Below are 25,624 nucleotides of genomic sequence, written 5' to 3' on the forward strand. Positions count from 1 at the left end.
TATTTTATGCTGGCTCTGTATGCAGCTTCTCTTTCAGGGCATTATGCATACAGAAACCACAAATGACTCTTTAAAATACAAATCTGGTCATTTCTGAGCCTGCTTATATCCCTCCATGCGGCCTGAGGGACTAGATCTACTAACTGCTCCAAGGACATGCCTGACAGCACTCACCTTCCTGACCTCCTGTCTTCCTGCCTCATATAATGGGCACAGGCTACCATTCTTGACTGTTATACTTTCCATGAGTCTCCCCTGGCTTCTGCCTACTCATCCCTTAGATCCTGGCTTAGACATCCTTTCTTCAAAGACGCCTGCACTGACCTTCCAGCCTTCAGACAAAGCTAGGTGCTTCTGTTTGTCGTTTGTTTATTTTTGACTACAGCGACATGCAGACAGAGAGCGTTTGATGATCATGATGAGCCAGTTCTGAGACAGGTGTCCTGGACCCTTAGAGAGAGCACCAGCCCAGCTTTTGCTGGTTCACAAATTGTTTCTTCCTCTTAAAATTCACAGTACCATAGGCATTATTGAAAGAACAGGTTCATTCGATTAGGAGAACAGCCAGCCTATAATGGTACCTGGTAAACTGTACATATCCCTTGAATTTATGACAATCTCAGTTCACCAAACCTGAGCAATTTTTTCATCAGTCTTCATTGGAATACAATCATTGGTCACTTCTAACCATCAGATGTGGTCCTTGATTCATGCACAAGAGATCCTAAAACTCCTTTGGCTAAAAGGGAAACCCCCTCTATTGTTTTACTTGCAAGCTATACATTAATCTTCTATGATAACTATCTCTTCAAAGTGAAGGCAGTAGCTTTATTTTATATTTAAAACATTGAACTTTAAAGCAATGATCTGAATGCCAGAAGGGCACACAGACAGCACAATTACAGGCTTTTCAAAGTTCCAGAAGCACTAGATAGTGTCTGAAATTACAGACATTTTCTTTTATTTTCTATGGTTTGTTTTATGTTTTTGTTTTTGTTTTTTTTTTAGTCCCTTGTAACTTAAAACAATTTAGTAAGATCCACCCCCCTCCAGGCAGCATTTTATAGCCAACTCATAAACCTCTAAAAACAGCCGTTTATGGTGGGAATGCTGACAGTCAGACAGGCAGACCCACTACTGCACAGCCAGCGGGTGCCAACAGATTACCTTGCCTGCCTTGAAGGGTGAAGTTCAGAGTATAAATCAGCCCGAGGCTGGCGGGACATTGACTGTGTGTTCATGTTATCCATTTCCCATTCCCAGAAACATGACACCGTTTGTCTAACAAAAATCACATTAAAAGAGTGTTATGAGGGGTCGGGAAGGAATGACCCAAAGTGGAGAAGGGATGGGGGTAAGCATTCACAATTAATCCAGATGTTGAAGCTGGACATCTGGGAACACAGACCCTCTTTAAGAAATGCGTTTACTGTCCCCTGATGAGCTAAAGAGCGTGAGAGACTGCTGAGCACAGGGACCTTTGTGGTTTTTTTGTAGTATTTTTCACCCCTTTTCTTTATTTGATTCTCATGGAGTTTTGTTTGAGTGACTTTTAACGTACGGGCAGTGCAGTGTTCTACCTCTCCCTGCAGATGGAGGGAGCTTTCCAAATAAATAATTTCAGTTTTTATTTCTTTTCACTATGGAAAAACATTAATTGTGGTTATAGGCAGACAAATAACAGCCTGATTATGAAAAATCAATATAAATAGCAGATTAACAATATTATTTTTATATTTTCTTTAGTAACTTTGAATATTGTTAACATGGGTTTCACCTTCTACTACCTGATACTTCTTGCTCCCTATCTCTGCATCTCCTGAAATATGATAGCTCTGATTCAGAATACACATAATGAAAATATAAGAATTTTTAAAAATTATTAAAAAAATACCAGTATGTCCTTTGTAGACAAATATATGATGTTTTGAAATGACCATCAAGCTTCTCTAAGTGTGTTTCATTGTGTGGAATATGTCTGGATCATATCTACCTTGAGTCCAGTTAACAAGGCCTGTGTTGCTTGTTTGGCAAACCATTACCCATTATTATCTCAAATATATGGAGCTAGGAAAATAATCGTGAGTAAAGAAAAACCCTAGAATGTAAGCTTGGTGATTAGTAATCTCCAAACTACAGCTGTGTTTGTGCAGAAACAGGTTACTATTCTGTTTGCTGAGACCGAAGAGAGGAAGGGCTGCTATTCCTTTGGTACCTTTAATTCCTCCACCGGTTGCCAGCAGATGGAACGCACTGGAGAATAAACTCCTGGTCTACCCTGTGGCTTCTTTATCTTTGTTTGTGTTTTGTGCGTCTCTTCATTTATCTTTGTTTCTCCATATTGACTCTTTTTCTTTTACCATCAGGACATTGTGGTCTTAGCTAGAGAAGGTAGAACTTTTCCGTGTAGTAGGAGATCTGGATTTCAAAACCCAAAGCAACCAAATCACCCAACCAAACAAATGACTTAAATTGCATCTAATACTATATTGTTTTCAAATCCCTGTACTCAATCTTGCTGCATAGATGCCTTTATAAAAATGTAGATATATACTTTCTTGTTTTATTATTTTATAATTGAAATGACTGGATTCCAAAGACTGTTCTCTGTGGGTTGCCAGTAGGGCACACAGACATGTGGTGGGAGGAGAGTTCTGGTAATTTACCCTTGTGAAACTGAAATTGGAGAATTTTGCTGCCTTGGGATTGGAACACATTCCATGGCTATAGGACCTCTTTGCCCTGCATCTTCTCCAAAACACAAAGCATGATGGGGACTCTTGGGCCATCTGAATGCTGCGGGGATTTTGGGTAGGTTGTCTGCTTCCAGCCAATAAAGAGGAAAAACTGGGAGATGTTGTTTGGACAACAAGTGTTAGCCTCTTTTACTTAGTATCTTGCAGCTTTCTGTGTGTTGTACCAACCCACCCACTGGCTGTATCCAAGTGGTTACCCATATGGCTTTGTGTGTCACAAATAACTTAGCTGGCATCTTAGTTCTGTACTTCCTCTCTGTGTTCTTGGAACAATTACTTGAACTTTCTGAGCCTCCTTTCCTGATATGTAAAATGTATTTATCCCCTCATTCAGTTCAGCCAATAAATGTGTCTTGGGCTGTACTCATGTGCCAGAAATTGTTCAAGATACAGTAACACAGAGGTGTGCACACACACATAAAAATACCTGCTCTCATGGACTGACATTCTCTTGGACTGAGGAGACAAAAATGTAATCGAACAAATAATAAAATATCAAATAATGTCCAATATTAAAGAGTTATGGAAACAAAATAAAACATAAGGGTGCAATAGAGAGCAGGGCAGAATGAGAGGCTGAGGTCAGGGACAGAAAAGCACTCTGAGGAGAGAGCATTTAACCAAGATGCAACCGATAAGAAAGAACCAGAAGGAGAGTCTCTTGGTGAGGTTGGAGAGGGAAACCTGGCACAGGAAAAAGGGAGTAGGGGACCTCAGGGGGAGCCAAGCTTGACATGTGTTGGAAACAGAAAAAAAGCAAAATTGTTATATCACAGAGGAAAGAAAAGAGATTGAATAGATGGTAATCTCTAGGAATGAAATATGGCTGCAGCTCAAAGAGACTGATTAAAAGTGATAATGCCTTTCAGTGGCATTTATAATGGCAGAATTTTTCTAGACCTGAACATGCTCTTCTTATTGATTCCTCTTTTATCTCGGTTGTAATTTTCGTAATTTAATTTTCTTCCATTTCTGCCCAAAATTCCTTTTGAAAACATTAATCTATAGTTAAAAGAGTAGATGATGATGCATATAGCCACGGTTATCAGCCAGGGGTAGGCAGGTGACTTGAGTGAGATGAGGTTCCCAAAGTGAGTGTAAGAAATCTTGTTGTTGTTTTCCTTACATTTTTCATGAAACATACAGCCTCTGAGATAATTTTGTTCCTCAACTGTTGATAGTTTTATGATGTAGCCATCAGGGTGCTGGCTGCAAGCAGAATTTCACTCCAAGTGATTCAACTGAAGAGACTAGATTGAAGTGGTATTTATAAAAGTGTGTACAGAGTTATTGAAACTGACAAATAGATGTTGAGATATCCAGAGACAACCAAAAGAAGGTGGCCTCAAGCACCTAAGAGCCAAAGGCCAGTGGAAGAGGCCTCCCAGAGTCAGGGAGTCCCAGAGCCTTGGAAGAGCGGCCACCTGCAGGAGCTGGTGACAGAGACATGCAACCCCTGCCAGAGAGGCACAGTACCAATGCAGAAAGAGGAAGGACTGGTCGGATGTCTCTGCTCCCACCAGGCCCCCAGTGGCTAAGCACAATGAAAAAAGCCATCAGATATGGGAGCTAAGATGATACAGTCCATAGAGGGATCCCTTCATTGACACATACAACATAGCAGAGAAAACGTATAGAGAGGTAACTAGAAACCACCAGGACATGGATAAATTAAGTATGTTTCTTTTCTCCCAACTCCATTATGGTAAAAAATAAGAAGAAGAGGAAGAAAAAACTGAGATCAGCTCTAACTAACATCTGCTAATTTTATGTTAGGTTTGGCGATTGGTACAGGTTGGTAGGAATAATGGCAAACTGGTTCTGTTTAAAGAAAGCAACTGCTCAACTCTAGGCCATAGTTGCTATGACACCTTTTGTTCTTACATCAATTCTGAGACCAAATGTGTGGGTTTTTCTCACACCAAATATATGTTGTTTTTTAACACCAATTCTCTGACATCAACTGAGTGTCCAAGAATTCAGTGCAATTCTAATACTACCCGGAGTTAGTACAGACCCCACAGGTTTAGGGACTCCGTCTCAAAAGACTGTCCTCACTTCAGACACCAGCCAGAAGTGCGATGTCCAGGCTACCCACACTTCTACCCAGTGACCCACAAATGCAGGGGTTTCCTTGCCCTGTGTCGGGTTTGATATTTCACAAGAACAACCCACAGAACTCACAAAAACATTTTACTTACATTTCCCAGCATATAAGAAAGGATGTAACTCTGGAATAGCTAGAAGACATGCAAGGTATGGGGTCAGGAGAAGTGGCTCAGAGCTTCTCTGCCCTCTGTGGGTACCTAGCCTTCCCAGCACATTCAAGAGGAATCGGAAATTCAAATTTTTATGTGAAGGCTCCTAATCTTTAAATGTTGGCAACCATATCAAATTTTCCAAAACCATTGTGCAGCCCAAACGAAACATAGTTAAAGACTGGATTTGGCTTATGGGTTCCAGTTTGGGACATCTGACATAGGACTCCAGAGTAGTGGTTTGCAGTCCTGGCTGCACACTGGATCACCTGGGTAATTTTGAGAAATATGTGCCTGGACTTCATGCCAAAACAATTAAGTCAGAATCTCTTGGGCTGGGGCCCAGATAGTTTTAAAAGTAATTTCCTGATAATTTCAATGTACACTCATTTTTCTAATGAACTTTCTATTTTGAAATGCATTTGGTTGTACAGAAAAATTACAAAGATAAATAAAGTGTTCCATATACCCACACCCAGTTTGCCCTATTGTTTATACCTTGCATTACTATGGTGCTTTGTCAAAAGCAGCTGATATTAGTGATTACCATTAAATTCCAGACTTTATTTGGATTTCAACAAGTTTTACACTGATATCCTCTTTCTGCTCCAGGATCCAATCCAGGGTATCATTTTTGCATTTTGCCGTGTCTCATCAATCTGCTCTGGTCTGTGACATTTTCCCAGACTTTCCTTGTTTTTCCTGAGTCGTACTAACCAGGTACCCTGGAGAATGTCTCCAGATCTGGGTTTGTCTGATATTTTTCTCTTGATAGGATCCATATAATGGATATAGATTTTTAGAAAGACCATGCAGATCTCATGCCATAGAGGTCAAGTGCCCTTATAGCCACTTCATGTCAGGGTATATCTCCATTTTTTAGAACAACTGCTCTAGTTAATAGTGGTGGTGTAAAATGGAGATGGTAGGATCCAGCTTCAGAACAGAGATGAGTAGATCAGTACATGAAGTCAGGTGGGAGGACTTGAGGCCAGCAATGGGGCTCCATCTCTGCCAAATAAACCATCTGAACTGAGAGTCAAGAGGCAAAGGTTCTACTCCAGGTTCATCCACTGAACTAGTCTTTAGGGAAGCTAGTGCAGCCTATTTATGTCAGCTTATTTGTCATTTATTTGTACAGTGTAGCAGCTGATATCTGAGGCTATTTCTAGTCCTGAAATGATGTGATTCTAAAATTCTGGAGTGGGTTTTCATTAGTCAAATCTTGTCCGTATTTCCATTTCTTAGGAGGAATATGTTGTAATGCTGATGAATTTACTGCCCAAATGTCTGGGTTTTTGCAAAGGGAGATGGCAGAGAGAGAGGCCACTCTGCTTCACACTTCGGCATACATGACATTCATAGCCTAAGAATACCAAGTCCTTGGCAGAAAACCAAAAATTGCAAAAATTAGGAAGGAAATTCAACTCATTCACTCATCTTTGTTTCTGGGACTCACTATTATTCTTTCCATTATAATGGGTTAAGAAGTAAATGACATTAATTTGTTTTTAAAATGTCAGAAAGAGTACACATTTTAGTACTTAAAAAAAATCTTTTCATGTTGTCCCTTTGGGTAAATCTTACCGGAAGTGCAGATGACTGGCTTGAAATGTTGGATATTTTAAGTTGCCAATAATTTGTGCTGAGCCCATGATTACAAAACCGCAACAATTTCCCAATAGTGGAAATCTCTAATTAATCATAATACATGACAGGGTGGATTTGTTTTAAGTACATGGTCAATAATGGTTATTGCTTTAAGATCATAAACTGAGAGATTCTCTTATTGAGGCGACGTAGGTTGTCTGCAGATGGTTTGCAACATACCTCTCCACTTCTGGGTGTTAAGTCTGACCCAGTTCATTCTGCTAGTATATATCAGGTGTTTGTCCGATGTAATTTGCCTGTGGGAAGTGTATTGGCTATGAAACTCTCTCTCCTTAGTAGCTGTTTTTTAAAACATAATAATAATTAAATCACAAAATCACAAGTCTGTGTGTTTTGAATGACTGAAGCCAGGTACCTAGGCACCGAGACAAGAAAGAATGTCAACTGGGACCTCTAATGTGTATTTATATTTAAACATCAGACCTAACAGAAAACCCTGAAGCTTTACACAAAGATCGGAGCCTTGTAAGAACCTAATTAATGTATCTTTGGGTGAATGGCTGGCCTGGCACATGAGCTGTTCCAAGGGGCTCCAGGGGTTCAGGTATTGCCTAGGAAGAATAGATGCCATTGTAGTGATTCAGTGGCCCATCTGAAAGGGACATGTCAAGTCTGCTTTGTCTGGCATGCAGTCTTTTCAGACCCACTTGATAATGCTAGTGTCAATTTCAACTGAAGCGTGGGCCAGATTGCAGATAGCTTAAGCTGGCATTTCCAAGTGGTTAATTGTGAAACTTGAGAAGAGAAGGGGCACTTTCTTCCTAAGGTGGCTATTTAAATGCACTCTCTTACCTCCCAAAGCTCCGTGGGTCTCACTTTTGTTCTGTCCCCACGTAAAGTGCATGAGGAACTCAGCCTTTCCTTTTGGCAGCTTCTGTGTTGCCGTCTTTGCTGGGACTGGTTTGCCTTGTTAAAATATGCCCCGCGCACAGAAATGAAATTGTTACTGCTGGGTGTGCAGCGTAACATGGTTTGACAGTAAGCGCCGACAGCTACAGAAAACAGACTTTTATTGCATTTACTCTTTCAGAGACAAGAGTCTCTAAAGACTCACTGCCGACATTCACTTAGTTAAATCTGAATGACGCCAAAGTGAACAATCTATGCTGCTGTCTTTGTGTTCCTATAAACAGCCCCTCTCCAGCTTGATACGGCTGTAAAACAGTCGTAAGAAGATGATTATACTCAGAATCCAAAAGGGAAGACTTCAGGCTTTTAAACCAGAACAAAAATATTTTAGGTGGGTAGAGTAGGTTAGCCACCTGATTTTCTACTTTAGCTTCCTCTGTATTCCCTAAAACACATTATGTAGAATCAAGAAGCGCGCGCAAACACACACACACACACACACGCACGCACGTACGCACACTAGCCCTTTCTAGCTTTGGTCTTCATTTAGAATTCCATGCCAATTTCAAACAAAGAAAAAGGATTTGATTTGTAGGATTCTCTCAAGCAAGCTTTAGACTCTTAACTGCCTTTTATCTTAAGATGAGTACCCAGAGAGACATTGAACAGGGAGGGGGCTCTGGGGCATAAGCTTTTCATTCTGTAGCTCTCCTGGAATAAAAATTCCATAAAGTAACATCTGTAGTAATTAAGGGCTTACATTTCTTCTCCCATTCATGTCTCTGCTAGGAGGGAAGATTATTTTCCCTAAGAGACAATAGACAGTAGATCCTGTGGGAAGAGAGAAAGAGCAGAATTAGAATTCCTTTGTTTCTAGAAGTGGAACTTTCCTACTTCAAAATGATAAATAAATTAATTAAATTAACAGTTAGAAGACTTAGTCTTCAGGACTCCAACAGAAAAAATTAAAAGGAATTAGGAATATTGTACCTAGTTACTCCTAAATATTTGGAGTAGAGAAGGATTCATCTTACCTTCCTAATCCAAATAATTTTCTGATTTGGAGGAATTTATGATTAGGCAGTGAACAAAATGCTATCTTTGTTTTTATTTTTGTTTATTAAAATTTCAGATGAACAGCCAAAACAGAAATAGACTCAGAGACACAGAGATCAGACTGGTGGTTGAGATCAGAGTAGAGAAGGGGAGGTGGGGGGATGGGTGAAATAGGTGAAAGGGGAAAAATTAGTGATAATGCTTGGCACACTGATTTGAGTGATGGTTACATGAATGTATATACTTGTCAAAATTCATTGAGCTGTACACTAAGATGTGTGCATTTTATTGCATGTATCTCATAAAACATTGCATATTATTAAGCTTAAAGAGTTTCATTTGGACGTAACATTGATTCATTTTTAAGTATTCTTCAAAATAACACATGTGCGGGTCTATTTGGGCTATTTGATTAATGAATACTAACCTATTAATTTCCTGCACTTCCAAATTAGTCCAATTAGTTTCCTACCCTTTCTTGTCATAGTAGGACTAGCTAGGTAACTTGAAGGATCCAGTGAAAGATAAAAATGCAGAGCTCCTTGTTAGAAAGTTATGAAGAATTTCAAGATGGTGACAGTAGAGTTGAAACAGAGGGAAGACTTATTTTAAGTGTTCAGCTGTGTGGTTCCATACAGGTCTGTAGCCCAGGAAGTCAGTCCTGCTTGGTATGTAGAGATTCCCCACATGTATCAATCTGAGAAAAATGTGTGTCCATCCCATGTCTCAGAAGAATGTTCATCAGTCAAGACATTTTTAAAAATTTTAGTCATAAAATAATTACAGCATGATAAATGGAATGTGTTTCTCATACTACCTTGAAATACTTGAACCTGATAGTTGAGATGCCCTTGTCTGCATTTCTCGGTTTATCTCCAAGAGTTTCTCCACGTGAACCTTATACTCCTGCCGAAGTGGTCTGCTCACTCCACCCTGTCTGAAAGGACATGGGCCCCCTCACCTGCCCTAATTATTTCTCCAGGGACCCTTCTGACCATCTGTGCCCACTTCTCAGCATTTCCCTGGGTGCTGGAATCCCTCTCGCATTTGAATTTCTGTAGCTATAATAACTGTATTACTTACTTGGCATTTGTTTACATATTCTTCCTTACTTCCTCTGCATGTAATATGGTCATGTAATATGATCCTGAGAACAGACATAAAATTTAGATGTAGGAAAGTATTAAAATCTGGGTCAAAGGGCTCCATTCCAAGAAAGCACATATTAATAACACAGCAGAAAGCCCTGAAGTATACTTTGCCTTTTAGATAAGCTTCACACATTCATATACGTTCTTTCATATGTCATATGTGTGCTGTTTCTTAAACTCATTTTTGCCTCCAGTATATTGTTGATGGGACTTAGTTTCCTTTAATCATTATCAACGCTTTGATTTTCATCTTTCCCATACAGTCTTATAAAATAATAAAGGCCAGATATAGCTAATTAGTTAGAAAGTGTTGCTGATCCTACTCAGGATATGTCAACACTGCCAATATCGACGTTATGGTTGCCTCAAAATCTTTGTTCATCAGTTAGTAGGTGAGATGCCAAAATCTAGCACAAGAAACTCAGTATAGAAATGTTGCTATCTAATATGAAAAAGTAAACGATTGTCCAAAATTCAAAATTAAGAAAACTTAGGACCTGAGGTTTGTGTATTTCTGTTCCCTCACATTTGGGACCCCAGTGGGTTTTCTAATGAAAGTTGTTATAATGACACCGGTAGTGTGCTAACCGTTCCTTTAGGCTTCAAGCAGTTGAAATAGAGCACATCTCCTTAGCTTGTTTTGCAGAGATCCTCGGCATTTTATAGCTGAGTAGCTACAATACAGCAGCTTTGGTGTCAGGACAGGCCTCAGTTAAAATCCCAACTCTGCCACTTACCGGCAAGGCCGTTCATCTTCCTGAGACTGGGAGCCTTCGCTGGGATGTAGAGCAGTAAAGAGACCTGCTTTTCAGGTTTGCTGATTCAGACAGTCAACAGATGTTTACTGAGGACTTTCTATCACCAAACTTCACACAGATTAAATGAGATAATGCTTCAGTATTACCTCTGGGTGAGCACTCAGCTCACAGTAAATACAGTATGTGATACTCTTGGCAAATGAGTTTGTGATGCTCTATTGGCCTAGCCATGGTGGTCATGGCAACAGTTGAGAAATCTGGGAAAATTCTAACATCAAGTTCTTTAGTGGCTTTCCTAGTTTCCTTTTACTTTTTCATTCTACCTTTCCTGACTATGCCCAACTTCATGAAAGTGTATGATCCCCTGTTTACTTCTTTTTCCAGAATGGAGTCTACTGAAAAATGTGAAGTGGTAATTCAACATTTTAATGGAAAATATCTGAAAACACCCCCAGGCATTCCAGGTAAGAAATACATTCAGGAACCATTTAGTAGTGTCTAGGCTTATGGCTGTTACTAGAATGAGTACATGGTAAGGTCCTGGGCTGCTCAATGGGAGGGAAAAGTTTGCTTGTATAATTATATATTTTTTAATACTAGGTAGAAGCTGATCTTTCTCAGAACTACCCAAAGCTCCTTGGTGATTCTTCTTTGGCCTTTCTTAGGAGTCTCTGCTGCTAATTCCCTAATATGAATTAAAACAACTATATAGCAAACAGGAGTTAAAAATGCGCTTGAAGTGAAGGAAGCTTATGACACCTGCCAATATTGGAATCTTGATTTCTAATTCATAAAAAAAATATCTAAACAGCAATATTCACAGTGGAATCCACAGACTGATGCCAGTTTCCAAACAGTTCTCACCAATCCATGATAAGTAGAGGACAGAAAGCATTTAGAAAACTTACAGAAATTTGTCATTGCCATGAAATCTGTAGTGCATAATTTCATATTTTATAAAAATATAATTTACTAACATACTGACTTAAAAAAATATGTCCATTCATCAAAGGTAGTTTGAGAAGCTACAGTCTAGACTGTCCCAGGGCATTTCACATTTCCCAAAGCAAGTTTCTTAAGATTTTACATACATTATAAGATTATATAACTTTATGCTATTAAGAATTACGTTCAGCATAAAAGAATTGAATCTATCACGTGTCAGGTCTTAAGCTAGAACTACCTCAACTTGGTATTAATGTGGTGGTAGTATATGTTGAAAGTATTTAATATTAGGTGAATAATTTTAAAAATACATCTTACTCATGCTTAAAAATATTAAAGATTGAATGAAATTCTTCTAAGGAAGAATTACAATACAGTGGGCAGATAAAATATCTGACTATTGCATGTTGGTTTATTTGGCGATGTATCTATGTTGGTGATTCTCTGGGGAAAATGTGACTTCTTCAGTCTTATTATAGTTTTCCTTTTGATCTTTTTAAGCTGGATCTCGATAGTGTTTGCTATGTAATGGCTCTCCTATTTAAAACCCATGGTTCAAGAGTTCAGGGATTGAGCATTTCAGTTCCTTAAAATATATTGAGATTATAGAGAGAAAGTCTGAACAAAAAGAGAAAAACTTTTGTAGAGAGCCAGGGTCCTTTATGACTTGGTTGCTTTGGGAAGGATGTCGGGAAGGGAGAAAAGGCCCTTTACGACGACACTCGGATGATCTGGAAAACCCAGAGTAGCACCTCTGGTTAATCAGAGATTCCGCACACAGAGAAGCCTGTGGCTTGATTTGGTTAGCATCCATGCCTAACATTCCCTTGAGAACTGATCACATTATGATCCAATTGGAGACATATGGTGTTGTTAAGAAAAGAGTTAGCAGTTTTCATCTCAGCATGTAAGCTGCCCTTGCATTTTAAAAGAAATACTTTTTTTTCCTTTTAGCATAAAAAAGACTTTAAGACACTCCAGTCAGACCCCCTGTTGAAAAAAGTAGTTGCTTTTGAGAGGGTTTTCCCCTTATTTATCCCATTTTACCGAACATGCCTGTACATACAGAAGGCGTTCAAACTTGGTATGGATTATATGGTTACTTAAAAAAAATTAAAAATTAAAAATGAGCAAATTTTATAGAAATGATGGCTTATTAAGTTCAAGTTTTAATAAAAGTCTCAGTTTTTTAGTTCTCTTCCTTTCAGAAAACCCTTCTTGACTTGATTGACTTAAGTCTGTTTTGTTTGGTTTTCCCCATAGACCATACAGCTGACTAATACAATTTAATGCTCAAGATAGTCAGTATAAATTCCCAAATGTCTGGGCATCCTTCCTGAATATGCAGGCTGTGATATCAACCTATCTAATATCATAGCTACACCCAATGGAAACATTGTGAATAGCAAGAACTTGGTTATGAGCTTCTTACTCACTTTTTATCTTGTGGGAACATGAGAGGCCAAATAATTATGCTCAATTAGAAAACTCTTAAGAGATACAACTTTCTGCTTCTGAGATTTGCACTCAACGTAACAGAATTCAATATATGATATTGATCATCATGAGAACTTGAATTTTCTGGTTATGCATTGCAAGTCAAATAGAGTGTAATAAAGTCTCCAAAAGATAACAGAAGATACTTGATCTTTTATATTTAAATTTGATATGTAAGAAAAAGGACATAGTGCAAAGTGTGAGTGTTTTGGAAGGCCCAGTAGTGAAATGCCCTGTCTGAATGCAATCAGGACAGCTGTAATCAAAATTGGGTTTACGCTGTTTGCCTATTGGTCATCGTTGCCTATGGTTGAAATCTAATTTTCATGAAGTCGTATCTTAATGCAATTTTCTATTCCATCTTAGAGGCTGTAGGTGGAATGTCACTATGAGCCATGTCAGATTGGAAGTTATTCTTTTAATGTTTTTGAAAGAAGTGACCAGTTTTCTAACATTTTCAATACTAATATAGCTTTCGAGAGACTGTTCCTGTTTGTGGTGTCCCAATTAAAACCAACTATAATTGATCTGACCCACTTGCACCTAAAATAGAGCTCAAAATATCATAAAAATTTCAGTGTTCCATATTATCAAGATTTGGCACCTTCAAATTCAGAAGTTTATGGTTTTGCAGAACTCACATTGATGGTTTCAGTGTAATGCTTTCAGGTGGTGTGATTGAGGGGCCCACAATGACCCCATAATGCTCTGAGATTCGCAGGACCCAACAAAGCTTTTGAAAAGACTCTACGTTAAGTCAATCTTTTTCTCATACCACAGCCCTGCTCCCAGCGTTACCCTGCGCAAGCAGGGAACAATTGCTATCAAAATCACATTCTTAACTTCTCCATTTAGGGACAACATGGAGAAATGTGCACATGTCATAGAGCAAATATACAGTGCCATTTTGGTTTCTGAAACTCTTGACAATGATTCCTCATAGAGGACTTGCTAAGTTCATTATTTTCCTGAGATCATCTAGCTTCCAAATCCCCTATTGTGTCATTTCTGTGAAAGAACAAGGAAAACAAAACAAAACGAAACACTTCAACCTTAAACTTTGACATGGATTTGAATTTCAAATTCTAAAAACATCATAGGTATGGATATTTGCAAGGAAGTATAACTTTGACCACATTTATGTTGCTTCTATTTTGGTTACAGTCTTCTAGGGACAATGTACTCATAAAATAGGATTCATGATGGTATTTAGTTTTGATTCCTGACAGATTATGTGAGTCGGAAGGAGAATTGGTAGGTATCTTCTTTTAGCTCATGTTTTCCCTCTCTGGGCTCCTACTATTTGTTTATAAGAGATCTAATTTTAATGAATCCATCATGGATTGTTGATGTCTATTTGAGCTTCTCAGAACTAGCTGCATTCACTTTGGATAATGAAATTATCCCCAGATTTTGGTTATGTGGACCAATAAATATGTACCCAGAATCAAAGTATTTGAATTCTGGTACATATGCTACAGGAAATTAACAAACACCGGGCAGTTGGAGGTGCTGCAAGCAGGTGGGAAGGAGAGGCCTAAGTCGTGTGTTAAATGGTGTCAATCATTGTAGCCATCTGCAGAAAGAGATCATCCATATTTTCTTCCTTCCCTTGAGGGAAAAGAAAACAGTGTTCCATAAATGTTGCATGTCCCACATATCGATCTTGATGTTTTCTGGACAAAATGAAGGATCATTAGTTGCTTCTCTGCCTAACCCCAGACATTTCTTTGTCCCATAATGAATTGCACAGCAATATCGCACAGTCCCAAAGCGTTTCATTTTCAAGCCTCTATCAAAAGCAAAGGGTAAGTTCCCAGACACTTCAGGAATCTGTAGGGCATGAACTTGAAAGACTCACTTTCAAAGAGCCCCCAGAGCAGAGTGATACACTATGTGGAAAGGCTTCCACATGTAAGGACACGTATTGATGAACAGAACATGCAGGCTAGTTTGTAGAAAAATAAATCACATTTTGCTCTCAAACTAGACTTATGCTTGTAAGCACATGTTCCTATCAGTGAAGCAGTCTTTGCAGAAGAAAATGGAATAACCCACTTTTACTTTGGTTTTCTTACTCTTTAGGTAATTAATTATTTCTAATTCCAATTGAAATCCAAGAAGTAAGGAACAGTTAAGATAGAACACACCATATTCTGGGGCCTTTTTAATTTTAACAAATCTGTGATCCACAGAAATTTGAACCAATAATGAAGTGACAGAGGAATCATATTTTTCTAATAAATAAAGCAGTGTGCCTTCTGGATGCTTTGGCATATTATCTTACTCTTGTGTGTTTGTGGAAATTTAAAAAATGTGTGTGATTGTGGATATATATGTATACTTCATGGGAACATGTGAGTAAAAATATTTAAAATCTCATTTTTTTCAAAGAAAATGAAGAGAAGAAATGCTGTTAGTTTTTGAGAACTTCCTCCAGAGTAAAATATCAACAGTATACTTAAATTAAAACTTAATTAAAGGGCATGTTTCATAATTCTGAGTAACTGAGCAATAGACATACAAATTTTTATCAGTGGAAAATGTTGCACACTCTCACAGTGTTTCCTCAGCGGTAGCAGTCTATTAAGCCCACAAATGCAACAATGGCTGAGTAAAAGGCAGCAAAGAGGAAAAATACAGAGTTGATATATAGTTTAGTAAAAATGTATCTTTATGGTTCTACTTAAGCCAGGCATTGCCTAACTCTTGAGTTTTTCATCTTGGTGAGACTAAAACATCTCTTGCATAATGAACTTGGAAAACACTACCACCCCCAACCAGGTATCAGTTTAGATTTCTCATTTATAAGAGGGTTTTTGCAATACTGAAGAGCTGCCTTCTGAGAAGGCTCTCATCTTTAACATCAGTGATGATTTCTGTGCTCCACCCACATAGTTATTTCCTGATGAAACACTGTTAGAATATGTTTAGTGAACTTCACTGAGCCAACTGGCATTGTCATGGTCCAAAGAGTCTTAGAGTCGGTATGAATTCTACGGACGTGGGCTTATTCAGTCACTTCTCAACCTTTCAGTGGAGTCACACCTGGTACCGTGAGATGATTACATCTCTAACCTGGAAAATGAGAAGCCTGATAGAGGAGGCGGAAGTGATCATCTGCAGGAGATTAGAAATGACTGGAATGGGTTTTGTGCCCCAAGCTACTCCCTACCTCCCACCTGGGATTGCAGCTGCAGGTGAGATGGGCAGTGTCCAGGCACCTGTCAGCATCCCACAGCAAGCACCCACCAAGGCTCTTCACTTTTCTACCTCATGGCAAAAATCTGTTAAAGTTCACTCAACCTAACCTAGGTTTTCTGCAAGCTTTGGGGATTTATCCCTCCATCACTGGGGCATGGGAATCAGTGGGTAAGATTTGAGACTCACCCTTTGGGGGGACAATTCTGAGTCACATTCGAAAGGGCTCCTGGAGGGTTACCCACAAAGTTAACAAGTTCAAGCAACCTTTTATTGGCTTTTTTTTCTTCCCTGCCTTTGTTTTCCTTCTCTATTCTATCTGCTTCCCGGCATCAGCTCCCAACTGAACTACCTGTGCCAGGCTCTGATTTGGGGGGACTCAAATAAAGGGGGTGTTCCAAGAATTTGGGTGGGGACCTATGTTCTGGCCATAGAGAAAGGCAGACACCGCTCAAGTAGTGGAGTGAATTTCATGGACCATATATACTGTTTTCATGAGTTTTTCTTTTTTTCACAGCAGCCCTTAGAACCACATATTAGGGATAATAAAGGCAAATCATGGTGTTACTAGACAGGTGGTAGGGTGTACAATTAGCAAGGGAGGTGTGGAGGAAGATAAGGGCAGAGTGCCACCAGAGGCATAGCTCACCTTAGAGCGATGGAGGACAGAAAGAGCTGGGTCGTACATGAAAATGGGGAGGGAATGAGGGACTAGGAAACAGTCCTAACGTCAGCCAAGTGAAGGTGAAGAGCAGGCATAGGAAAGCACCGTCACAGTGAAAAGAATTTGTGAGGCCTTGGTCTTCAGTGCCTGTAGCGTGGCGGAAGTGGATAACGAGTGGGGAGTGTGGACACCTGCAGCTGGCTGAAGTGAAGTGATGATCGTCAGCTGAACAACTGCATGCTTCTGGTTAGAATGTTGGAAGTTTTTCACCAATACTATAAACACTTCCCTTGATTTCCTTGAAGTTCTAATCTTCATAGGAGCAGGTCAGGAAGTGTGAACAGTACTCAGGTTATTTTTTGTTTATTTGTTTGATTCTGAGTTTTCCAAGCCAGGGTGGCTTTGTTTTGTTTTATTTCACATTTTTGTTACTTTTGGGGCTATTGCTTAGCTCAGGGTATATCCTCAATAAATATTCTTTGGAGTTGGAACATGATTCCATGACTTGAATAACCCTCATAGTTATATTTGCTTTTAATGAACTTCCTGAGGGTGTATGGGGAATACACAGCTCCTATGTTATCATCAAATTTGGAGGAAAACATTGAGAGAAAACTTTAATGTTTTCTTAATTTTTGACAAAACTTCTCTGTAAGACATTTGTGTATCTAAATATCCAGAGGGAGAATGAAAGCTAAATATCTACAAAAAAAGAAACAACTCAATTGAGAAAGAGTCTAGCTACTTTTTGAAAAGCCTACTTTTTCCACCACTGCTTTTTCAGGCATTATCCTAAATGTCTAACTGTTAGAGAATTTATTCCAGAGGGTGCAACGATGGATCGTTTTCTGATTGGCAAATGTCCTTGACTAATTCATACTGAAATTATGTGTAGATCTGACATTTTGTTGTTAGACACTTTCACCTGTATGTATTTTTTTCTCTTCATGTAAAAATGTGAGTATTTTTAGAATAAACAGAAAAAAAAATTTCTTTGTCTGTTTTTGACCCTTTTGGCAGAACGTTGCTTCTCTCTGCCTGGAAATACAACATTGGCTCATTATTCTTACAATAACATAATAAAATCTGTAGTGGTTGATCAATCTGGCATGGTCAATAGTCTTTGCCGAACATAGATTTTCTATAATTATGTATAAGCGCTAATGAGTAGTAGCAGAATTTGTCTGGAGTTTCCACTTTGCTGCACTTTTTAAAACAATCTATTATTTCTAAAATAATAGCTCTGTTCAGATCATCAAAAATTTCTGCATTGAAGAATCCACAAGAAAAAAAAAACTTACAAAATAAATTATAAAATCCTCAGTTTTATTTCTAAGACTGTTGGGCTTTGCCTGCTGTCAGTATCACTAATGAGTAGTTAAAGCACTTAGTGTCTGTCTGAATGAGTCCGATTAGCAAGCAAAGAGGGTTGAGTGGCTTAAGACCAATTAAGACATAAGCCATAGAAACCAAGCTCTGAATAATTAAGTGCTTAGTGCATTTCCAGATCTAGAATCTTGCTTGAAAGGATTGATTTAAAAACCCATTTTAGCCAATTTTTGGAAAAGTGGATAGCATCCTCAGCTAAATGTTGCTGCTCTCTCCCTGTAACCATCAAGAAGCCTGCCGTGCACACAACTCATTATTTATGATATGATTTTTTTAGAATGGAAACTCTGCAAAATTTAAGAAAATATCTTAAAAGAAATATGAATGAAAACACTCCTGAGGCAAACTCGGAAGCAGCCATCATTTGTTTATTTTATAACTGTTTCCTCTGATTTCTTCTTTAAGCCTGTGAATAAGTCAATTAGTTTACTATTATTTCAGTCATTTTTCAGTACAGTTAAAGAAACCTTTCATAAGAAATTAGCATGCTTATCTTTTTGTAAGACTTCATATATTTCAAAGACACATTTGTTGCATTAAATTGTACGTTTCTAAGAAAAAAATTGATGTTTATCTTTCTCTTTACTCTTAAACAATTAGGCCAAACTCTTTAAATGCAAGGATTCTACCTTGCTGTTTATTTTACATTTTTAACATCTAACCAAATGCCTGTCACAAAGGAGTACTACTAATTATTTGTTAAATAACTAAATATCGACTTATGTAGGCAAAATAATTACCCCCTGTCCCCTAAAGATCTCCAAGTCCTCTTCCCCACTGCTTGTGAATATGTTAGGTTACATAGCGAAGTGGAAATAAGGCTGCAGTTGGAATTAAGATTGCTAATATACTGAATTTAAGTAGGGAAACTGTTCTGGATTAACTGGGGGCGGGGGGAGGACAATGTAACCAAAGGGGCCTTAAAAGTGGAGGAGAGGAACAGAAGAGGAGATCAGCGTAAGGCAGTATGACAAGGACTTGATCCACCATGGCTGGTCTCGAACGTGGAGGAATGAGGGTAGGCCCCGGAAGCTGAAAAGGTAAAATAATAGGATTTTTCCCTAAAAGCCTCCAGAAAGGGACTCAGCCCTACTGGCATGATTTTAATCCAGTGAGATCTGTCAGACTACTGAACTACAGAATTATACAATAGTAAGTTTGTATCATTTTATGCCCCTAAATTTTGTTAATTTGTTGCAGTCGCAGCAGAAAACTGATACACTAGTATAACATTTATTTCAACTGAGTATCATTCCAAATACTTCTAAGTCATATTACTAAACAGCCTTTGGAGAAATTTTCTAGTTTCTCCTAATTTTTAATTTTCTTTGTATCACTTGGATTGATTATATGTTAAATGGGGGAAAAAGAAACTTATCTTGTCAATTATTTTGATTTTACAGGATTTTTTAAAATATATACCTTCTTATAAGGCTATATTAGAATGGAAGATTGTTAAACATCTTGAAAGAGAGTCTTTGAGGGTGGGTCCTTAAATCTCAGAGCACATTATTTTTGACTCAAAGAAATCAAATATTAATTCAATCCATCTGGTTCCATAAAATATGCCAGGAAAAGTACATCGGTGGTGAGTCTAAATTCATGCAAATATGTATCTCTTAGGTTTCAGTCTTAAAACTTGCTTTTGGTAATGCCTGTTATTGAAAAATCATTAGGGTTTAGAAGAGCTCAGAGAGGTTTTATAGCTAATGTCAGCTTGAAGTTTTAGATGATTACATGTAAAGTATAGATGATGTTCTTACTCTAACTTGCTGGCCCAGGAAATAAAATGTTCTAAAGCTCTAAATGAGTGAGTCCTGTATGAAAGCTCAGTTTTGAGACACAAAGTAAAAATCCAGGGAGGTATCTATGGATACTTATCATGTGTTAACAGACATATAGGTAATTTGTATTAATCAAAACACTTCCAGTGAATTCATAAAAACGTGCCCAGCTGAAGCTGTAGTACAACCCTGTAGCGAGATTAGGAGGCTATAAATATGAAAACATAACCATTTCTTCTTGAACTGAAAGTGGAGCTTATTTTGGAGTTTTTCATCCAACAGTTGTACTAGTTGAATCACTGAAATATTCTAAAGTAATCAGACTCAACAATTTAAATCGATTTCTAGCTGTTTGGTATTAGAGCAGATGTTAGCACTCCTAGATGTGTGCTTGACTTCCACCAGCCAATACCTACTTCCCCCTTTCTAGGTGGACTGCCCTCAGGCTACAAGAGCTTGTCTTGTCTATGCACAGTCAAAGTCAGAAGTGTCCAAGAAGTTACATTCCCAACGGGAACAGCCCTTAAACAATGATTAATAATAGTTGGAGTATCTATATCCCAATTCTTCTGCTCCTGATGAAAGCACCCTGAGTGTGACTTATATTATCTCCAAAGCTTCGCCGACTTCCCTGGAGATAGACATACTAGACATTAAGTAAGGTAGCAGCTGTTGATCAGTAACAGAATTCTCTGCAAAAATCGACAGTGTGGCTGCTGAGAAAACATTTGTAGTTGTAGATAGAATTGTGATCATGTGTCCTGTGAGTGAGTGGATCACTGGTTGGTAGTGTGATTTGGCTCATCATAATGTCTTGATAAAGGTCTGTGCCAAAGAATCAAAATTGTACTAATATATAAAATAATGGGGTTTTAATGCAAACATTCTTAGAGTACAAAAGCATTGAAGTCAAATATTGACACTAAGAATTTTGGTGTGCGGTCACTTTAAGAAGGCATGGTGTGTTTGAGTCAAATTGTGCTCCACAGACCTGTAGGGGTCTCTGAGATCCTTTCTAGAGGTCAGCAAGGTCAAAATATTTTCATAATAGTGACATATTATTTTTCTTTTTCACTCTGATTCTCTCATGAGTATAGAGTGGAGTTTCCCAGAGGCTGCATGATGCGTGATGTGGCAATAGATTGAATGCAGAAGCTGATATGAGAATCCACCTGTCTTCCATTAAGCCAGAAATTACGGAGATTTGCAAAAATATAAAACAAAGCCACTCTAGCCTTTATTTTGTTTTTGAAAACTTTTTAAAATAAAAATGTATCACTTATGTTATCATGTAATGGGTTAATTATTGCTACTTCAAAAAAATTAGTAAGGAAACATCTAAGAAATGTTTTATTTTTAAATAGTAAATATCAATATATACAATATATGTAAGCAAAAGCTCTTTCCATAATTAAATTATTTTACAAACTTTTTATCTCGATATTTTTTAGTTAAAAATTAATATCAAATATTTTTTTAAACAAACAGAAACAAAAAACCCACAAATTTGAATGCCACTGAAGGAGTGAAATTCAAGACTCAAGCCCTTGTATCATCATTAGAAAAGATTAAGGCAAATAGCCAGGATGAAGAGGAAGCTTTGAATATCTTCCATCTGTCTGATATTATTTTGAAAACCTAGATGTGTCCTAGGAAGCTATGTTAAGTGGAGGAATTAAGAAATACGTATCTGTTAAGTGAGTTACAGTGCTATCATTTTGGAAACTAGCATGCACTTACCTTAACCTGTAGTGTATGTTTTGTCTTGCTTTTTTTTCAAATGAAGAGACAACGGTTATTCTTCGGAATATTTGCATTATTATTTTATTAGCAAATAGCATAGTGTTTGACAGAACATGTGAATGTTTTATTGAAACCAGATGTATGGTATGCCAGGATTATGGGAATGGAACTATGTAATTTGTGAGTGGCATGTGAGCCTGTCAGAATTTAGAGAGAGTTTAAGGCTAGTATCTAAGAACCAGAAGGCTAACCACAGATATGACACAGGAGTTCTGCTATCATCGTAAGAACTGTGTTTGGTTATTCATCCTGGTCACTGCTAATTTCGTATAATGCTCATCTTACAGCTGGGCTGCATCATGGAATTCTAGTCACCATGTGGAATGTATCTTAAATACAGGCTTCTAGGTCCTGCTCTAGTGTAGTAATTATTACAACTACTACTGTAAGAATGATAATTATTGTATTATAAAATCAATATAACTAATAAAAGACTATAGACTATTAGTGTTCATATAAAATATATATTTTTTAAATTTTCAGAAATGGTAAAGTCTTCTATGGTGGATTGCCAAAATCATGATTTCCAAAATCCTACTCTCTTAACTTATTATAAAAGATCTCTAAGGAGAGGACTCTAGTCATCCTTAGGAACTGGTTATAATTTTAACCACAATAAATCATTGTAATGCATGAAAGAATTTAAGATAAAACTTCTCCTGTAATTTATTCTGAAAAGACATGATTTAATATTTGTTTACATCCTTTAATAGCCTCTTCATTTCTCTCATCCCAAGGACAAGTGTTTTGCAACTTTGATGCATCAGTATGCTGTTATTGAAAAAAAGCAACATCTGTGTGGCTTATGATATGCTTTCTGTCCCTTGTGTCTGGGATACTCCTTTTCTTCTGTGAATTTAATTGGTAGGAGAACATAAGTTATAGAGAATACCATCTTCTTTGGAGGCAGATGGATCTTGATTCGAGTTTGGTCCTGTCTCTTCTTTAACTTTTAAACTTGGGCAAGTCATTTAACTTCTTGCCAGGCTCCTCATGCAAACAAAATGTTGCCATCAGATATTTGTAATACCTCCTTTATAAAAGTGTTGCTAGAATTAACTACAAGATTTTGTATAGCTCCAGAAAAGTTCTGGTTACTACCATTATTGATAACATCTGTCAGCAGCATGACAATCATTTAGTCAATATCCACCCTCTTGAGTAGAAATATAATTTAACTGTTGAAGTCTATGAACTACAATCATTGATAGGCATTAGCTTTTACATAGACTATGAAGGTGTGTCTCCCCTATAAATAGGCACAGTCCATCCTTCAATTTCAAACTGATTGCACATAGTTGCCCAGTCTCATCCTAGAATGGTGTCCAGTTAATTAAAAGGTCCCAGGTTGAAGCCCAACAGTTTTTTGGGACTATTGGAAAGAGTATAGCATCAGATAAATATTTACCTGAAGTTTTCTCTGATGAATCCCAGGTTCATAATCACTGGTTGCACTTCTGATAGGACCAAGATAGTCCTATGTTATGGAGAGTATCATTTTGTAGGTAAAATCATAGCAAATTACACGTAGGATCTCAAATACCTTGTAATGATTTCTTGGCATTATCTTTGCACCTCACGTTCACAGGGTCTAGAATCTCCTTTCACCTTCATTTCCCAAAGAAATCCTATTCAAAAATAGATCAACATTTTTGTCCAGACTTTCCTGACTTCCAGCCATCCTGCTCTTAACTCTCACTGCATCGCATTAAATTATCTTCCCCCATCCTGGTATCTATTTGTAGTCTCATGTGACAGTTGTTGTTTACCTGTTTTATCCTACTGCATGGCAGAATTATACTCATTTTTAATCCTTTATCTCCTCCAATGCTTAACATTTGGACGTAGGTGATGCTTAATAGACACACTGAATTGAATTAGAAAACAAAAGAAACTGAGTACATCATTCCAGCACAGTTCCTCAACAGTGTCTTCATTCTTCCCTAATAATGCATTTGATCAGTAAATGCTTATAAACTGAATGCAGGAACCAGGAACTACAATGATTCCAGATAAGGATATTTTGCATAATATCTTCCTCTTTGTAAATTTTAAAATATTTAAATATCAAAAGCTTTCTTTGGGGTGGAAGACAAAATTCAAAAGTCCAACAATCGTTTTCTTTCTCATAAAGGTTAAATTATTTTTCTACCTTCTACTTTCCATTACTCCTGTCTCCAGAAAAATAAATAAATACATAATGGCATATAGAAATTAAAAGAAGAAAAATATATACATACATATAAAACAAATGCATCGGAACACCAAACATCCTGCTGATTATTACAGTGAATTCTACCACTTGCAGTTATACATATTCTTTTTCTAATTAAAATCCTTTGAAAACACAGCTCTAGTCTTTTTCAAAGGTTTCTTTTTTCCTAAATCTTCCAGCAGGTTCTGTCCCTGTAGTGCACAGGGACTGTAGCACCCTGTGCCATCAGCAGAATGGATTCATTAACCTTTACACTGATTTGAACTGTCATTTGAATAAATATTTATACCCGTTTTCCCTGATGGCTTAATGAAGTCCTTTCTCAGTAGCACCAAGAGCTTCTCCCTCGACCTTTGTCATCTATTCGTTCAGAAAATTTTCATCCAGCTGTTTTGTTTCCATTGTGAATCTCTTGCTGCCTTCATCAGATTTGGCACTGAAACATATTCATCCCAGACTCAGTGGAATTATTTTACTCTTTGGCTTCTACAGAGAAGGTAATTTCTGTCTTCAGGTTTCCTGTTTTAACTTCAAGACTTAAGCATTTCCAGTTTGTACATATTTGTCCTTCTACATATTTTGCCTCCCTGTAGAGTATTTTTCTTGTTATTCTTTGTATATGTTTAATTTCACTCTTTGATACCAAAATCTCCTAAAAGATCCAGTTGAAAGAGGTATTAGTTAATGGCTACAGTGGTAGTTGGTTTGCAATATGTACGTGTGTGTGTTGAATCAACACCTGTACATCTTAAACTTCCACAACGTCCTATAGCAATCATATCTTAATAAAACTCAGGGAGGGAGACACAGTTGGAGCCAGGAAATGTCTTTGTTCCCCTGTCCCCACATCCTGACAATGAATACTTTCTTTAGTGAGGAGAAAGGTGGTCGTGGTTACTACGTGCAGAACATTGTTCTTAGCACATTATGGATTATTCTATTTCATTCTCAAAGTACCCTTAGGAAAAAGATAGTCTCCCATTTTGCACACGAGGAGGCTGAGACTATGCAGAATCTATGTAAATGGCTCGATTCTGACATAGTAAGTGGGCTGACTGATCCAGGATTTAGTTCTGCCATTTACTAGATATGTGATCTTGGGCAAATCACATAACCGCTCTGTGCCTCAGTTTGCTCACTGGAAAAGTGAAGATAATCATAGTTCCTTTTTGTACTATTGGAGTATTCCTGGTAAAGATTAGGTGCTACTTAGGTGTAAATAGCACTTAGTTATACCAAGTCATAATGTCTTTTCTTCTCTTGGACGTGAAAAGGAAAACATTACAGAAGAAATCAGCAAGAAATCCAGTAACTCTTCCCCTCTGCATCTTTTCTTCCCAGTCTGAGACTTGGAGGACCAAGTTTCTTCCTTATTTGCTCAACAGAATGAGCATTAATATTCTGTATTGGGTTAAATGTTTCATTCCTTTAGTACATCCAAAGCCTTTCTCCTAGATAATCAATTGCTTATGTCAATATCCATCCCAACTGTAGGAGGGTAAAAATATTTGACCATCTTTTTCAGCAAACCATGCAACTGGTTGTTATAGTAGTGTTAAATAAGTGTTTTTGTTTTGTTTTGTTAAAGGGAAGGTAGCCTATTCATAGAAACTTCTTTCAGAGAAAC

General features: G+C 37.7%; 1 protein-coding gene across 7 annotated transcripts in view; it reads left to right on the forward strand.

Annotated features, from left to right (window-relative positions):
- Positions 1-25,624, forward strand: part of RBMS3 (RNA binding motif single stranded interacting protein 3) — a 1,487,986-nt gene that overhangs the window by 1,238,502 nt on the left and 223,860 nt on the right. For all 7 annotated transcript variants that reach the window (XM_073222890.1, XM_073222891.1, XM_037008613.2 and 4 more), the window contains one exon: positions 10,884-10,963. In XM_073222890.1, coding sequence (XP_073078991.1) covers positions 10,884-10,963 — 80 coding nt within the window. The remainder of the gene's footprint in view (positions 1-10,883; positions 10,964-25,624) is intronic.

Source organism: Manis javanica, chromosome 15, assembly GCF_040802235.1.
Source record: "Manis javanica isolate MJ-LG chromosome 15, MJ_LKY, whole genome shotgun sequence".
Classification (NCBI taxonomy): Eukaryota; Metazoa; Chordata; class Mammalia; order Pholidota; family Manidae; genus Manis; species Manis javanica.